Here is an 18,468-nt window from a genome sequence, read left to right as displayed (position 1 = left end):
CTGTTACTAACTTTATATTCAAAGCAAGTTGCTTATTGCATTTCCTTTTTGGGTATATATGGTAAAGAAAGTGAGAATGAAATATTAGTTAATTATGAAATTATTATAACTGTGTGGCAGTCCATTGTATATAATTAGAGTATTGTTTTAAATTGCTAAATATTTAAAATATTTGTTGACCATGATAGAATATAGATTAAGGTAGATATCTAAAGACAAGAAGATTTGGAAAATCTGTGGATTATTCTTACTATCTGAAGGAAAAAGACAGCATTGAAATTGAGGCATTTCTTACCATTTGTTGACTTAACAAAGTATGACGAGCTTTCACACATGCTACTGAATGAATGAGATTTCACCCTTCAAACCAAATAAAACTGCATTTGCAGAAAGAAAACTGATCAGATGGTTTCTTTGTCTTCATGGAGTTGTCACTAAAACAGAAAAGCAGAGTGAGCTAGAAGTGGGACATGGGCAGAACCATACATTTTTTATAAAGTCCGTATCCCCAAGTCAGGGAACTAATCATTTAGACAGACTTCACCCCTCCATGCTCCTGCACAATTAAGTAAAAATAACCTGATTGAGAAGAAGAATGTTCTGAATTCCTATGTTCTGAATTCTGGCCCATTGGTTTCCAGGCCTTACATACCTCTGTAGATGAGCCTGATTTAATATGTGTGCAGCTTCCTTGTACTTATCCCTCTGGCTATCTTTTATTTTATCATGGTCTACATTTGGAAGCATTGTCAGACAGCTCTGGCAGGAGCAGATTCATTTTGGTAATTTTCTCCTTGCTGTAGTATTTCTTCCTTCAGCCCTGGGGTAAGGATAGGGAGGGAAGCTGTTTTTTCTGTGTGTGATCTGGGCTTATTCCTGAGTGATGGTCAGGACTCCTGCTCTGTGACCTCAGCTTTATATCCTTTCCCACACACTGAATGGGTTGGACCAGCCCAATGCAATCTCTACCATCTCCACAAGCTTCTATGGCTTCTAGCGCTCTTCCAGAACTCCCCCCGCACCCGTGACTGTACTTTTGATATGGGTGGTACACTGTTTGGAACCACAGTGCTTTCAAGAGCTTCCTAGAGGGAGCTGAGAGTCAGTTCTGGAGCCTATCCCAGTTGAGGGGTTCCTTAGGTGAGACAAGTGGCTTTGAACTTAGTTTAAAGATCCAGCTATGAGATGATGTATCTTTTTCTTTTTTATAATGTATGAGTTTGCTGACTGGAGTGCTTGCATTCTGACTGAAGTCTTCTTTCAGGGAAGGTTCCAGCCCCTAGAGCAAGTTGTGGTGGATGACATGTTTCCAAATTGCATCTTGTTGCTGAAACTTCCTGATCTTGAGAAGTTACTTCAACATGTGACAGAGGAAAAAGGTAGAGTATGTGGCCTTTTAAATCAGGCTTATGGCTGCTGGAAAGGCTGGGCACCTGCCCCACTGAATGGAAGGCTTGTTCTATGCCAGTCGGAAGGGAAGCTGTCATTCAGACTTGCTTCCACTCATCAGTGCTAGTCCTCTATTGCATTGGACTGTTCAGTCTTAGAAATTCTAACCAGTGGAATACAGTGGCCTATCTCCCACAAGGCCAGGGATCATGAGGCTTGGGCTTTGGTCTCAGCTCTTCTTTGAACTAAGTATGTGACTTCAGTTAAGTTCCTCGACTGCTTTCTACCTCAGATTTCTCATTGTAAAATTACATAAAGCCTATACCTTCATTGAGTCAAGAAGTGTTTATTGAGTGTCTACTAAGAAGCATATGTTGAGCACTAGAGTTAAACTAATTATAAATAAGACATTATCCTTTCCCTCAGTAAGCTTTGAGTCTATAGGGGACAAATGCAAATAGGGCAATGACAGCAGAAAGTAACAGAAGTGAACTCCTGGTTTTCTGGGGATGCACAGGACTGGTTTATAACCTCGCAGGTGGGGAGTGCAGGTAGTTGGCTATGATGTTGCTCTCCTGGGTGAAATGACCTCTAAGTGGAGCCCTGAAGGATAAGTCAGAGTAGCAGCATAACAGAGGCAAGGATATATGGGAAAGTTCATCCTGTATAGGAAGCTCTAAGGAGTTCAGGTTAGCCAGAGTATAGGATGCCAGGGATGCATTTAGGTTGGTAAGGAAGGAAAGGGGTGGGAATGCAGGGCAAGGGTTCAGATGATGAAGGGCCTGATGTGTGTCTGACTTTGTCAAATGGTAGTGGAGTGTCAGCAGAGTTTGAGCAGGGAAGAGCTATAATGTGAAAAACCTATTGGAGAATCTAAGGCCGGGTCCACGGAGGCTGCTGCAGTGGTCTAGGCAGGAATAATGGTAGCCTGAGCTTAGCACCTGGAACTAGCAGAAAGTAGCCCCGAGAGGTAGAACCAGCCTCATTCGGGGTTGGGTGGTAGTCAAGAAGGAGGAGGAGTCAAGGATGACTGTTGAGTTGTGCCCTGACCCGCAGTGGGGGTGGCCTCCTGGAGACACAGGTGGGAAGAGCAGGCTGCGGGTACTGAAGAGAGGAGTAGTAGATACTATTCATTTGAATTCTGAGAGAAGGAAGTGAGGCAGTGTATGTAAGTATGTCTTGTTAAGTTAGAAACACTATACAAACTTAGCATCTGTGTCTCCAAAAAGTCATCCAGGTAGTTTCAGGGTTAATATGGACATGGAGTATGGGAACCAAAACAACAGGCTGATGAACTGTGGTTGTTCATGGTCGGTTTGGCAACCGTGACAGTTCTGAGCCCAAGAAAGTGGTGGTTCCAAGAAGTGTAAGCTTACAGTGGGAAAGGGGAGAACCTCACTGATTGCATTTTACATTTTAGGTTCAACTAAATTCACCCTTGGCCAGGCTTAGAGCTTCATTTTGGATATGGAATGTGGCACCAAGGTTTTATCAAAACAGTCCCATTAAAGACATTCCCTGATGCTGAGCTTGGAGGGGATAACAGTCTTTTTGTGGGTGAACAAATGAAGTAGCTCATAGCCATTTTTGAAAGCTTAAATAATGAGGAATAAGTACAAGTCATTTTAATTTTGCCCAGCTAACGTAAATTGAAAATGCAATGAATTCATTATCCCAAATGCTTACATGAGCTGTACAAAGAACAGTTATCTTAACCCAAACCCAGAAACCCAGATTGAGAAATGGTGTTAATACGCTGGCATTTGTTAGCTTAGCCTAACAAACCTAACAAACCAGCCTGCAGTTCAAAGCAAGAACTTCCCTCCCTCTCATTCCTTCCCTCTTTCACACAGAACCCCTGACCATTGATTAAATCATTATCTGAACTCCTGTCCTAATCTCTGTCACTCCTCAACATGGCTTAACAGTTGGAAGTTCTGCTGAAATAGAAAGTGCATGGCCTGCACTTATCTTGTTTGACCAGCTCTAAATAAACTTCAAAATACTATGAATTTCCCTTTGGATCTTCATGGGAAAAGATGTCTATCTCAGTATGCTGTCCTTGCATACAGAACTGACATAAAGAAAATATTTCACATATTTGTGCTCTGGGTTAAGGGGTAAGGCAAGTAATGTGAGATTGTTTATGTGCATTTTGATAAAGAGGTCTTTTTGAGGGTGAAGCATACTTAAGAGATAGAAGAGATCCTACAATTTCTTTTTTTTTCTTGTTTTTAAAATTTTTGGTTTTGTTTTTAAACCTTTCATTATTTTAAGATTTACAGAGTGTCATTTATTAGGGGAAGAATTTAATTATGAAGAAACTGTCAAGACTTTTAGAGAACATTGCATACATCTTTTACTATATGAAATTTAATCTGAATTATCACTTTATGTTTTGCCTTACCATCATTAAAAAAGAAAGAAAGAAAAATTTGAGGCTAAGAGTGTTTAGAAACCTGGAATGTATATAGGCTGATAACACATCTGCTTTGAAAATGAAAGTTCATGGGCCAGTAAAACAATTATTTTAGTTAAGAAAATTAAAGATACAAAAAATTCAGATAAAAAACTGCAAATATTATTTGCACTCGACCCAATAATCAACAAAGGTTTATATTTCATTATATTTGCTTCATATCTTTTTTGGGAAAGAATTTCTTTAAGAACAGTCTGGTAATCTGATCTCAGCATCTGATGGCATGCAAGGAAAATTAAAAGTATATTTGCCGTATAGTTTTGAAGAAATCAGATTTTCAGCATCCTTGGTCTGTAAGATGAAGAGTTTGAAGGGTTGAGAGTATCCCCCATACATTATAATTAGTACTTTGCAAAATTGTTCTAGATCATAAAATAAAGCTTTTATTTTCTCACCTTTATAGTGTTGAGATTATTGAATGACCGGGATGTGAACATTATTTAAATATTGCAGCTAATAGTCTCTGGTGTCTACCATAAAGAGATGCTTCTGGAATTAAATGATGTAATACAAGTAAATCAATGCCCAAAGAGTACTGGATATATAGTAAATGCTCAGTAAATGTTAGTACTATTAAGGCTTCTGAATTAGAAATTATTAATTCTTTGCTGATGTGTAAGTACTGGGCACACCCGTACGCATCTGTTTGATGGTCCATTGCTAAATATATATTGAAGTGGTTTAAGTAGAAATGGGGATAATCAGGTAATAATAAAAATATCTACTATCTAATGAGAAATTATGTATCATCTGTATTTTACATACGTTATTGTATCCTTACAGTAATTCCCTCTTGTTATTGTTACAACCTACATTTTTACAAATGAGGAGACCGAGGCTCAAAGAGGTGAAGTTACTGGACTAGCATCACAGAAGTAGAAGTGGGGAATCAGAATTGGAACCCTTGTCTGACAACCACTCTTTCCTCTCCTTCTTGCAACTGTGTAACACTTCCAGAAGACTTGGGTAGAATTGTTAGGTGGTATCTCATGCAAAGATAGAAACTTATTTTTTTAAAAAATCTTGTATATCCCATCTTCATAATTTCCCTTTGTGAGGCAAAAAGAGAGAGTCAGGAAAGAAGACAGAGAACTACGATAACGTAAGGGAAAGACAAGTTTCTCATCCCAGCAGTGAGCTTTCTGTTCTCAGGCACCCATTCCCCTCTTTTAGCGATTGCCTTGGGTCCCAGCTGCCTATTCAAATTTAGCTTACTGTCCATTTATAAGTTACTGTTTGGTTCCGCTCCATATTTTATTGCTAGGATTTTCAAATTAAACAAAGAGGACTGCTAAGGAGTGGTCAGGTGGTATCCATGAGAGGGAGCAAAGATAAAGGAGAGAGCTGATTGTCTTTAACATCCATACTCTCCATAGGCACTCTGCAAATAGAGCAAACCCTGAAATACTCTGATTCCCCAGCCAGCTGGTTTGATATTAAACTCCAGATGCTGTCTCAAAAGTCTGTGGCATTAAAGATCTGGTTAAGCCTGCTAGGTTTATGAGAACCTCCCCCTACCCACCTCATCCCTGCTGAGTAAACCCAGCCACGATTGTTTGTATCCCAAATGACGATGACCGTGACCTTAGTTAGCACTGCCTGCTTTATTAGTGAAGAAATGATGTGTCTGTGTTTGCTAACTCTGGGGCTCAGTACGTTTCTTGCCAAAGAAGCTCACATTCAGTGGAGGGATGACAGGGGAAAGGCCTAATAAAGGGTTATGAACTTCATCTTGAGTGTAACACTGTTTCATATTGCAAGCCAAAGCTGCACTAGGCTGTCCGATGTGATTAACAGGAAGAGCCGGGAAAACTTACCTGATTAAAATACCCCAAGTACAGTTGCCAAGTTTCTATCCCCAGGAGGCAGGAAAAAAAAGAGACCATATGAGTTTCTGTTATGGAAAACATTGAGAAAGTAGATGTGAAAATGTGCTCTAGGCAGTTTGTTCAATAATACATCAGGGAAATTCAGGATTGTGAGCCGATTACCCAATTGCTGAACATGTTATTTAATTGTGGAGTCACTTTTATTCCATCTTTATTTTGTAAACCCAATCTTTCCAGATGTTTGAGACCAGTTTTATAGGCACCAGACACATTAAGGAAAGAAACCTTTCCAGCATATGTACATATTATCTAACTCACCAACTCTTGCAAATATTAAATTTAAGACACGAACAGACATGTTATGGTATTTGTCATAATTTTGGGTAATCTGTGGCCTTCATGAATATTTTGAACCCCCTTACTTATCAAAATTTGTAAATTTCAAAATTAAGCAGTAGCTCATGCACTTGGTCCTTTTGTAGCATTCTGGGATATCCAAGTTGGATATTTCTTAGTGATCATCTTGTCCAGGGACTGTTCAATTAGAAATAAATTGATAGTTAAAAATTTCCTAGGAAAAAACCTCCAGGCCCAGTTAGCATCACTGATGAATTCTGCCATACTTTAAGAAAGAAATAATACTCAAATAATGATACTTACTCAAATCCTTTCAGAAATTAGATGAGGAAGGAATATTTCCCAACTAATTTTATGAAGCCAGAATTATCCCAATACCAAAGTCAAAATTATTTTAAAAAGAAAACCAGGCCAGTATCCCTTATGATCATAGACTAAAAAATTCCTAATAAAATATTAGCAAATCAATTATGTAAAAAGGATAACATATTATAACCAAGTGGGATTTATCTCAGGAATGCAAAGTTGGTTGAACATTAGAAAATCAATCTGCATAATTCACCATATTTACACATGACAAAAGAAAAACTGCATGACGATCCCAATAGATGCAGAAAAATCATTTGACAAAATTCAGTCATAATATAAATTCTCAGCAAATTAGAATAGAAGGGAGCTTCCTTAGTCTGGAAAAGGGTGTCTATGACAAACCTAAGCTAACATCATACTTCACTGTAAAAGACTGAACAGTTTTCCCCTATGATTGGGTATAAGGTAAGCATGTCTGCTTTGACCACTTCTATTCACCATTGTAGTGGGAGTCCTAACAGTTTCAATAAAACAAGAAAAAGATAAATGGTATATAGATTGGAAAGGAAATAGTGAAACTATCTCTATTCATAAACAATATGGACATGTATGTAGAAAGCCCAAATGAGTCTACAAAAAAATAATTACTATAACTAATAAACAGGCTAAAAAGTCAATTTATAAAAAATGAATTATATTTCTGTATACTAGCAGTGAACAATCGGACAATGGAATAAAAACATATTCAGAATATCATCAAAGATCATGAAGTCCTAGAAATAAATATAACACAGTATGTGCAAGACCAGTACACTGGATTTTACAAAACATTGCTGAGAAATTAAAGAATTAAATAAATAGATGTACCATGTTCATGAATTTGAAGATTGAATATTGTTAAGATGTCCATTCTCTCCAAACTGATCTATAGATTTAATGTAATGTCTATCAGACTTTTTTGGAGGGAGTGGGGGGAAGAAAATGATGAGCTGATTCTAGAATTAATATGAATTTGCAAAAGACCTGCAATAACCAGAACAATTTTGAAAAAGAAGAACAAAGTTGGAGAACTTACACAATCCGCTTTCAAGACTTACTCTAGAGCTATAGTAATCAAGAAAGTGTGGCATTGGTATGAGGATAAATATATAGATAAGGGAACAGAATAGAGAATCCAGAAGTGGACCCACACTTATATAGTCAATTGAATTTTTTCCATAGTCTCAAGATAATTCAGTGGGAGAAAAGATAGTCTTTTCAACAAATGATCTGGAAAAATTGGATATTCATATGAAAAACAATGTTAACCCTCACCTCACAGTCATACAGAAAAAATTAACTCAAAATGGATCACTAATTTACATGCAGAAATGGAAACTACTAAACTTCTAAAAGAAAACATAAGAGAAAACTTTTGTGACCTTGGAGATAGGCAAGGATTTCTTAGGACATAAAATCCACTAGCCATAAAAAAAAAATTATAAATGTAACCATAAATTACATTTCATCAAAATTAGTATCTTCTGTTTTTTGAAAGACACCATTAAGAAAAAAGAAAAGATAAACCACAGTTGGAAGAAAATGTTTACATGGTCTATCTGATAAAAGATATGTATCTCAAATATATAAAGAGTTTTCTTAACACAGTAATAAGATGATATACATACAACCCAGTAAAAAAAAATCGGCACAAAGTTTGAACAGACACTTAGCAACAGAAGATTTATAAATAGCCCATAGGCACACGAAAACAGGTTCAATATCATTAGTCACCAGGGAAATGTAAATTAAAACCACAAGGAAATATCATTAGTATTCACTAGAGTGGCTTGAAATAAAAAGGAAAAACAATAAGTTGAGGAACTACCGGAACTCACCTACCTGGCTGGTGGAAGCATAAAATAGTATAACCACTTGACAGTTTCTTATGACTCAGTAATTCTACTCCTAGGGATTTACCCAAGACTTATGAAAACACATCTCCATGCAAAGACTTGTGCAAGAATGTTCAGAGCAGCCTTTTTGTTTAGGGTGATAGTTACATGACCGTATGTATACATTTGTTCAAACTCCTCAAATTGTACACTTAAAATGGGTATATTAACCATATGAACATTATTCCTAAATAAAGGTGATTTAAAAAAAAAATGGAAGTAGTTACTGATCCATGAGAAGCTAAGCCTCCTCATTTCTGACATGGCATTTGTTTGTTTGTTCATTTTGTTTTGTTTTTTCCTCCCCCACGGCCCCCACCAGGTAACGCTGGAATCCAGTGATAGAATGTGGGAAGCAAGGCAGGAGGAAGTGATGGCTTTGAGATCCGAGCCTGGTTGACCGGGAGGATGGTTTGGGAGGAAGATGAACAGTCTGTCTTTAGGCACAGAGCCTCAGCTCAGGGCTTTGGGCTTCCTGGTTGGGGTTATTTGGTCTTTTTGAAACAAAATGAACTCACCCCCAGAGAAAGGTACACCTGGCCTCAGAGCAGGATGAAGCAGAGCCCAAAAAGAATCAGAGGAAAAGTCACCAGAGACCTAAAAGAACCAAGAGGAAAAGTTTTTGTAGAATCATGGAGAAGTTTTTCCCACAAAGAACAGGGTCAAAAGTACTGAGAAGGGTGAAGACCTAATTGATCTTGATAAAATGAACATCAGATCCGCAGCTCTGAAGTTAGCCTAGTAGGAGTCTGGTACCCTGCTTAATGGCTCAGTGACTTTGGACAATGTAGTTCACTTCACTCCAACCCAGTCGTTTAAGGTGGGGACAAACAGTGGTTTTCACCTGAGATTCATTCTGAACATCAGTGAGAGATGTATATAAAGAACGTACACAGGCTTGAAGATACATTAGTTTCTGATGCTATTATCATTAGCAAGTTGTCATTTAATCTTTTTTTTAAGTAATATTAAGTATTTGTTATGAGTCAGGTGCTGTGCTTTCGGCTTTGTGTGGATCATCTCGTGTAACAGGTGACACCGTGCACTGGCTGTGTCGGAGCCCCGGCAGTATGCATGGCTCAGAGCCTGTGGTCTCCACTTCTCCTGACAGAGCATTTGCAAGAGGATTAAGGAAGGGTCTGCAAGGGGCTCAGGGAGCGCGAGAGAGGAAGGAAACTGTGGCAGGTTGTAGAACGTTCTTTCAAGAAGTGTGGACATAAGAGGCAGGAGAGAAGTGAGTAAGAGTCTAGGTTGGATTTCTTAGGAGAGACCTCTACGCTGAGCTTCTTTGAAGATTTATCTCAGGCAATGAACGGAGCTTCTTTAGAAGTTTTAACCCACACAGCGGAGTACATTTATTGAGTGATTGCTGTGTGCTCTTAGAATTCCCCTTATTTTTGTACATGGGTGGGACACTGTCTCCAGGGAAGTTGAGTCTAGTCTCACCTGCCTTGGTTCCACAGCAGGCTGTTTGCCCAGGTTTGCCCCTGGCTCCCGCATAGCAGACGTCGGTCACCCCTTGGAGTTCTCAAACTCTGACAACGCCATTTGCAACAGTCTCTCCTTCATTATTCCAGTGACACATCCTGAGGGGATGGGTGCAGAAGCCCAGTCCGCACTCCATCATGCCTCCTATTGCCCACAGTTTTGACAACTGCAGTCCGGAACGGGGAGGACACATGCAGGCGCTAAGGCCAGCCCTTCTCCCATATAAACCATTTCGTGGAACGCAAGCGATGTAACAGACTGCAGAAAACGATCCCTGAATAAGCATTTCCATTTCCCGCAAAGATTATGGAGGAAAGAGAAAATGTCATTCTACCCGGGTAGCAAAGTCACATGGGGGGAGTTTGCATCTGGCCCTAAGATTTCCAGGGATCTCAAAGATCACTCCTGCATGAGGCAGGAGGCTGGGAGCTGCAAGCCTCTGCCTCTGCCGATTGCATAGAAAGCAAAAAACTCCATGAATGAAGTGTTACCAAGGAAATAACGCCTCGTGTCACAGTATGTAAAGCTAGGTGGACTGTGAGGGGAGGAAGTATAACTTAGGAGAGGTGAAAGTTTTATCCCCATTAAGGGCCAGGTCAAGCCTGTCGTAAATCCAAATTCCCCTGAGATACAGTTACGGTTATACTGGTAATGCGTTCAAAGATAGGCATATCTTTTCTTCTTTCCCGCTAATCCCACCAGGACAGTACCACGTAGTTAACAAGGTTTTTTCCCTCAATGCCTGCAGTGCACTTCATACGCATCTGTGTTTAGTTTCAGTTTCCTTTCTTGGGATTTCCATTCTTATTTTAGAAAAGAAGTCTCTCATTGAAAACACTGAGCTAAGCTTCAGGTTATTTCAAAAAAATTTAGGTTGCTTGACATGTTAATTTGCTGAGTTTTAAAAATTACAGATTTTCTACAGACTTGTTTGTGTACTTTTTTCCAGTTTTATTAAGAAGTAATTAATACACATCATTGTCTAAGTTTAAGGTGTATGGTATGATGGTTTGACTCACAGGTATTATGAAATGATCACCACAGTAAGTTTAGTTAACATCTGTCATCTCATATAGATGTAATAAAAGGAAAAGAAAAATAATTTCTCCTTGGGATGATAACTTAGTAAAATTTGATGATTTCCTTAAATTCCCATTCATTTAATTTTTGGATGAAACCTGAGGCACCCAAGTTCTGTTTGGGGATTTTTTTTTTAACCTCTCAAATATGCTCTCAGGCTTATAAGTTGAGTTTTTCAAGAATATAAACTGCTATGAAACATTAATTGTTGTTGATATTTTATATGTATATATACATATCATGAATTTATTTTTTGTTTAATACACTCTTCTGTTTTTTTCTCTTTAATCCAGAAATAGACAAAAAGAAATATTACAAGTACAGCAAGGAGAAGACAATAAAGTGGCTGGAAAAAAAGGTATAGTACATCTCCAATACCTTATGGCAGAAAAAGTTTTAATGCTCCTTTTAAAAATTGTTTAGAGAAGGTGCTAAGTCTGAATCCAAAGGCCATCTTGTATATCCAGCTAAAGGAGAAAAACTGTGTAAAGATATCCAAATATGAAAAGAAATCTTTTACTTTTCATCCTCCCTAACTCATGTGTCTCTGGAGTTAGCTTGATGTTTTCCTTTGACCTGCATCCCCATTGCCCGTGATCCTCACCACTGGACAAAAGAAGTTCTCACTACTTGGTGATGTAGATTTGAGTCTTCCACGCCAGGTAGTATCAGGTGGGATGCACATTTGCTGCCGTCAGTCCTGCTGTTGTCTCAGAGGTTGACGCTGATCACATAGCAAGGCAGGGGGCTGAGGCAGACAGGATTCAGGCTTAGAGGAAGTGTGTCTCACTCTCAGCTTCTGGTTGCCTGAGGGATCTTAGTGATCCTAAAATCCTAGAATAATATAAGGTCTAGGGCAGTGTTTTCCAAATTGATTTAGTGGGTCAAAACCAGTATTTCTCTTGGAATGGAATGGAATGGGATTGGGGTGAGATGGGATGGGATGGGATGGGATGGGATGGGATGGGATGGGATATATTAAAATATAGCAGAGAGTAAGGACAAGTATTAAGTATGATTCTTTGAAACATATATTTATATATGTGTTTAAGTATTGGGTTGCTATATATTTCTTACTGTGGGCATAGTAGAAACAAACAAACAAACCACTTTGAAAGCCACTGGTCTAAGATTGTGTACTTACACACTGATTAAGAATCTCACCAGACTGGGTCTATTGATAACAAAGTTTTTCAAGGTCAGTGGATACCAGTATAGTACTGATTCCTAAGATTCTCCTCTATCTTGTATGTAAAAACATGCTTGTCATATCATGTTACGGGGCACACAGGGAACCTAGAAACATGGAAATGAACCTTGCAGAATTAGGCCCCTACTATACAAAATAGTGGAAGGATTTTAAAAGTGTCCCTGTGGTTCACCCTTCATTTGCCTTAGTAGTAGGTGAAGAATCAGGGTAAGTGCTGAGAAGGATCTTGGCATTTAGTTTTTGTCCTTAGCAAAAGATAATGTCACGAATAGCAAAGTGACGTTTATATTTATTGATTGTGTCTCTTTTCTTAAATTCCTAGGAAGTGGGAAATTTTTTTATTAACATATAATGTATTATTTGTTTCAGGGGTACAGGTCTGTGATTCATCAGTCTTACACAATTCACAGCACTCACCATAGTAAACCCTCCCTAATGTCCATCACCCAGCCACCCCATCCCTCCCACCCCCCTCCACTCCAGCAACCCTCAGTTTGTTTCCTGAGATTAAGTCTCTTATGGTTTGTCTCCCTCTCTGGTTTCATCTTGTTTCATTTTTCCCTCCCTCCCCCTATGATCTTCTGCCTTGTTTCTCAAATTCCTTATATCTGTGAGATCATATAATAATTGTCTTTCTCTGACTGACTTATTTCGCTTGGCATAATACCCTCTAGTTCCATCCACGTCATTGCAAATGGCAAGATTTCATTTTTTTGATGGCTGCATAATATTTCATTGTATATATATAGACCGCATTTTTATCCATTCATCTATTGATGGACATCTAGGCTCTTTCCATAGTTTGGCTACTGTGGACATTGCTGTTGTAAACATTAGGGTGCACGTGCCCCTTCGGATCACTACATTTGTATCTTTGGGGTAAATACCGAGTAGTCAATTGCTAGGTCATAGGGTAGCTCTATTTTCAACTTTTTGAGGAACCTCCATACTGTTTTCCAGAGTGGCTGCATCAGCTTGCATTCCCACCAACAGTGTAGGAGGGTTCCCCTTTCTCCGCATCCTCGCCAACATCTGTCATTTCCTGACTTGTTAATTTTAGCCGTTCTGACTGGTACGAGGTGGTATCTCACTGAGGTTTTAGTGATGTTGAGCACTTTTCATGTGTCTGTTGGCCATTTGGATGTCTTCTTTGCAGAAATGTCTGTTCATGTCTTCTGCCCATTTCTTGATTGGATTATTTGTTCTTTGGGTGTTGAGTTTGGTAAGTTCTTTATAGATTTTGGATACTAGCCCTTTATCTGATACGTCATTTGCAAATCTCTTCTCCCATTAAGTCGGTTGTCTTTTGGTTTTGTTGACTGTTTTCCTTTGCTGTGTAAAAGTTTTTATCTTTATTATTTCTCTTCTCCTACTGGGTTTAGGCTTTCTTTGCTGTTCTTTCTCCAGCTCCTTTAGGTGTAGGGTTAGGTTGTGTATTTGAGACCTTTCTTGTTTCTTGAGAAAGGCTTATATTGCTATATGCTTTCCTCTTAGAACCGCCTTTGCTGCATCCCAAAGATTTTGAACAATTGTGTTTTCATTTTCATTTGTTTCCATGAATTTTTTTAATTCTTCTTTAATTTCCTGGTTCACCCATTCATTCTTTAGTAGGATGCTCTTTAACCTCCATGTATTTGAGTTCTTTCCAACTTTCCTCTTGTGACTGAGTTCTAGTTTCAAAGCACTGTGGTCTGAAAATATGCAGGGAATGATCCCAGTCTTTTGGTACCGGTTGAGAACTGATTTGTGACCCAGGATGTGATCTATTCTGGAGAATGTTCCATGGGCACTAGAGAGGAATGTGTATTCTGTTGCTTTGGGTTGGAATGTTCTGAATATATCTGTGAAGTCCATCCGGTCTAGTGTGTCTTTTAAAGCCTTTATTTCCTTGTCGATCTTTTGCTTGGATGATCTGTCCATTTCAGTGAGGGGGGTGTTAAATTCCCCCACTATTATTGTGTTGTTGTCAATGTGTTTCTTTGCTTTTGTTATTGATTGGCTTATATAATTAGCTGCTCCCATGTTAGGGGCATAGATATTTACAATTGTTAGATCTTCTTGTTGGATAGACCAATTTAAGTATGATGTAGTGTCCTTCCTCATCTCTTATTATAGTCTTTGGTTTAAAATCTAATTTGTCTGATATAAGGACTGCCGCTCCAGCTTTCTTTTGATGTCCATTACCATGGTAAATGGTTTTCCACCCCCTCACTTTCAATCTGGAGGTGTCTTTGGGTCTAAAATGAGTCTCTTGAAGACGGCATATCGATGGGTCTTGTTTTTTTTATCCAAACTGATACCCTGTGTCTTTTGATTGGGGCATTTAGCCCATTTACATTCAGGGTAACTATTGAAAGATATGAATTTAGTGCCATTGTATTGCCTGTAAGGAGACTGTTACTGTATATTGTCTGTGTTCCTTTCTGGTCTATGTTACTTTTAAGCTCTCTCTTTGCTTAGAGGACCCCTTTCAATATTTCTTGTAGGGCTGGTTTGGTGTTCACAAATTCTTTTACTTTTGTTTGTCCTGGAAGCTTTTTATCTCTCCTATTTTCAGTGACAGCCTAGCTGGATATAGTATTCTTGGCTGCCTATTTTTCTCATTTAGTGTTCTGAATATATTATGCCAATCCTTTCTGGCCAGCCAGGTCTCTGTGGATAGGTCTGCTGCCAATCTAATGTTTCTACCATTGTAGGTTACAGACCTCTTGTCCTGAGCTGCTTTCAGGATTTTCTCTTTGTCTCTGAGAATTGTGAGTTTTACCATTAGATGTTGGGGTGTTGACCTATTTTTATTGATTTTGAGGGGGGTTCTCTGTGCCTCCTGGATTTTGATGCCTGTTTCCTTCCCCAAATGAGGGAAGGTCTCCGCTATAATTTGCTCCAATATACCTTCTGCCCCTCTCTCTCTTTCTTCTTCTTCTGGGATCCCAATTATTCTAATATTGTTTCATCTTATGGTATCACTTATCTCTCGAATTCTGCCCTCGTGATCCAGTAGTTGTTTATCTCTCTTTTTCTCAACTTCTTTATTGTCCATCATTTGGTCTTCTATATCACTAATTCTCTCTTCTGCCTCATTTATCCTATCAGAGCCTCCATTTTTGATTGTACCTCATTAGTAGCCTTTTTTATTTCAACTTGGTTAGATTTTAATTCTTTTATTTCTCCAGAAAGGGATTCTCTAGTATCTTCTAGTATCTTTTTTCAAGCCTAGCTAGTATCTTTATAACCATTATTCTGAATTCTAGTTCTGACATCTTACTAATGTCCATACTGACTAGGTCCCTGGCAGTTGGTACTGCCTCTTGTTCTTTTTCTTTGAGGTGAGTTTTTCCATTTTGTCATTTTGTCCAGAGAAGAATAGATGAATGAGAGAACAAAATGCTTAAAGAGTAACAACGACCCCAGAAAAATATACACTAAACAAATCAGAAGAGACCCGCAACCAGGGGGAAAAGAAAGGAAGAAAAAATAATATGATCAGGCTGGTGAATAGAGCCACACACTAGATTTTGGGTGTATTTTGGTCTGTTAGAAGAAACTGCCTCCCAAAATCTTAAAGAAAGAAAAACTTACATATATACAAAAATAAGGATAAATATGATGAAGGGATGGAATATGACTGTAAAGATGAAAATTATAAAAGATTTTATAAAAGGAATTGATAAGAAATTGTTTGAAAAAAGAAAGAAGAAAAATTTAAAAAGGAGAGAATGTGATCAGGCAGGAGACTAGAACAAAGCCATACACTAGATTTGGGGTATATTTTGGTCTGTTAGAAGAAACTGTATCCCAAAATTTTAAAGAGAGAACAACTTATATATATACAAAAAATAAGGTTAACTACAATGAAGGGATAGAATATGACTCTAAAAATGAGAAATAAAAAAGATTTTTAAAAAAGGGATTGATACGATGTTGGTTGAAAAGGGAAAAAGAAAAATTCAAAAAAAATAGAAAAAGAAAAAAATAAAGAAAATTTAAAAAATTGAAAGACTAAAGCATCTTGGGAAAAAAGCCATGAATTCTATGTGCTGTATTCCCCTAGTGCTGGAGTTCTGCCATTCTCATTGATCAGTAAACTTGGTCTCGACTGGCTGTTCTTGCTGATCTTCTGGGGGAGGGGCCTGTTGCCATGGTTCCCAAATGTCTTTGCTGGAGGCGGAATTGCCCCGCCCTTGCCCCGTCCGGGCTAAGTAATCTGCTCGGGTTTGCTCTCGGGAGCTTTTGTTCCCTGCAAGCTTTCTGTTCAGCTTTGGAGGACGAGAGTGAAAATGGCGGCCTCCCAATCTCTGCCCCCGAGGAGCCGAGTACTCGGGGCTCCACTCCTCAGTGAGCCCCCAGAGAAAAGCAGTCAATCACTCCTGTCTCCCTGGTCTCCGGCCGCACTCCGTGCTCACCCGGCCTGTGACCCAGTGTTTCTATCTCTGGCACCCGACCCCATGCAGAGTCTCCAAACCCAGCAGATCCCTGCAGTGCGCTCCCGAGCCACTCCTCCTGGGGAAGGAAGGGGAGTCTTCCCGGATCTGCCGCTTGTTGGGTCCCTGCTGGAGGAGCAGTGGCCTGACCGTGCCACGGATCACAGTTTATGGCAACCCCGAGCTGAGAGCCCGGGCCTCGGCTCTGTCTCTGCAACTGGCTTCCCTGCTCCGATACCTGGGAGCTCTGCTGCACTCAGGCACCCCCAGTCTTTCTGTGACCCCGAGGGTCCTGAGACCACACTGTCCCAGTGAGGGTTCCACCCGCCACTTAGCCACTGGTGCGACGTCCCTCAGTGGAGCCGACTTCTAAAAGTTCCGATTTTGTGCTCCGCTGCTCTATCACTTGCCAGAAGCAGCATCGGAGGCCCCCTCCCCCGCCATCTATCCTCCAGAATATCACCTCGGATTCACTTCTCCACACGTCCTACCTTCCAGAAAGTGGTCGCTTTTCTGTTCAGAGAGTTGCCGCTATTCTTTTCTTCGATCTCCTGTTGAGTTCGTAGGTGTTCAGAATGGTTTGATCCTTATCCAGCTGAATTCCTGGGACCAGATGAAATCCAGGTCTCCTACTCCTCCGCCATCTTGCTCCTCCAGCATCTAGGAAGTAGGAAATTTCTGATTTATTCTGTTTAGAAAAATGATTGCATATAAACTTTGTGCCAGGTTCTGTTCTAAGGGCTTTACATGAACTCATTTAATCCTCACAGCTGTACTATGCATTAGGTACTACTCATGTCCCCATTAGATAGAGGCACAGAGAGGTTAAGTAAGTAGTCCATGGTCACAGAGCATACCCAAGCAGCCCAACTCCAGAGCCAGTGTTCTCATATTGTGTAGGCCTTAAGAAGTCCATGTCATGACATCATCCCAAAATGCTGTGGCCATCTCTCATCATCTGATACCTGGTGAAGACATTTCCAGATCCTCAGATGCTTCTTCCTGCATCTTAAATGGATTGAGAAGCATCTGGAAGGTGGTGGATTTCTAACATTAGTTGGAAATACCCTGATGTTCCCTTTTTGGTTACTTCACAGGTTCATCAGACTGTATCAGCCTTAAAAACCAGTAACGTAAATGTCGGTGGTCGGGTACAGGCAACTGCATTTTTCTCTGGTGACCAGGTTTCCAGTGACAAGGAAGGTGAATAAATCATTTTGTCAGAAATCATTTTTGCCTGGAGTAAGTTGCTGATGTATAAATGCCTGTCTTACCATTTTAAAATCTTTTTTTTTTAAGGTTTTATTTATTACTTGAGAGAGAGGAGAGAGAGCGAGTGAACGAGTATGGGGGCGGGGGGGAGAGAGAGAGGGACAAGCAGACTCCCTGCTGAGCGGGGAGCCCACACGGGGCTCAATCCCAGGACCCTGAGGTCAAGACCTGAGCTGCAGGCAGACACTTAACCCAATGAGCCACCCAGGCGTCCCCGATTTTACAATCTTAGTGTCTCAGAAGCTTCTCATTCTTGCCCATGTGTTCTCTTGGATCTTGTGGCACATGTGCATTTTATTTCAGAACCCAATAAGATTTGTACCATAGATCATTTCTGTCACTAATTGATACTTAGATCGTGCCTTTGACACATATTTATTTTGCACTAATGGTCATAACCAGCCTAACAACTCTGGCTATCATTTATGGAGGGTGTGTTGTGTGTCAAGCCCTTTGCTTGAGTTGCCTGTGGATACACAGTATCTCCGCTGACCCTCCCTGTAAGTCTTATTTGACAGTGAGAGTCTGGAGGCTGCGCCCAAAGTTCCACAGTGAGTGAATGGTGAAGCTGAGCTACTGATGGAGCTTGCCTGACTCTGAAGCCCACACTCTTACTTTTTTTGTCCTACTGTTTGTGTGGCCCTGGGTTTCCAATGGGCTGCACCTCTCTGCATCTTATTCTCAAGAAGTGTATGTCCTA

At 39.8% G+C, this 18,468-nt stretch overlaps 1 protein-coding gene across 6 annotated transcripts in view; it reads left to right on the top strand.

Moving 5' to 3' along the window:
* The window catches only part of RNASEH2B (ribonuclease H2 subunit B), a 69,378-nt gene that overhangs the window by 31,870 nt on the left and 19,040 nt on the right, over positions 1-18,468 (top strand). For all 6 annotated transcript variants that reach the window (XM_081814899.1, XM_081814898.1, XM_081814896.1 and 3 more), the window contains 3 exons: positions 1,265-1,379; positions 11,159-11,223; positions 17,594-17,699. In XM_081814899.1, coding sequence (XP_081671025.1) covers positions 1,265-1,379; positions 11,159-11,223; positions 17,594-17,699 — 286 coding nt within the window. The remainder of the gene's footprint in view (positions 1-1,264; positions 1,380-11,158; positions 11,224-17,593; positions 17,700-18,468) is intronic.

Source organism: Leptonychotes weddellii, chromosome 3 (genome assembly GCF_054177405.1).
Source record: "Leptonychotes weddellii isolate Sample4059 chromosome 3, ASM5417740v2, whole genome shotgun sequence".
Taxonomy (NCBI): domain Eukaryota; kingdom Metazoa; phylum Chordata; class Mammalia; order Carnivora; family Phocidae; genus Leptonychotes; species Leptonychotes weddellii.
This window is presented reverse-complemented; position numbering and strand designations above follow the sequence as displayed.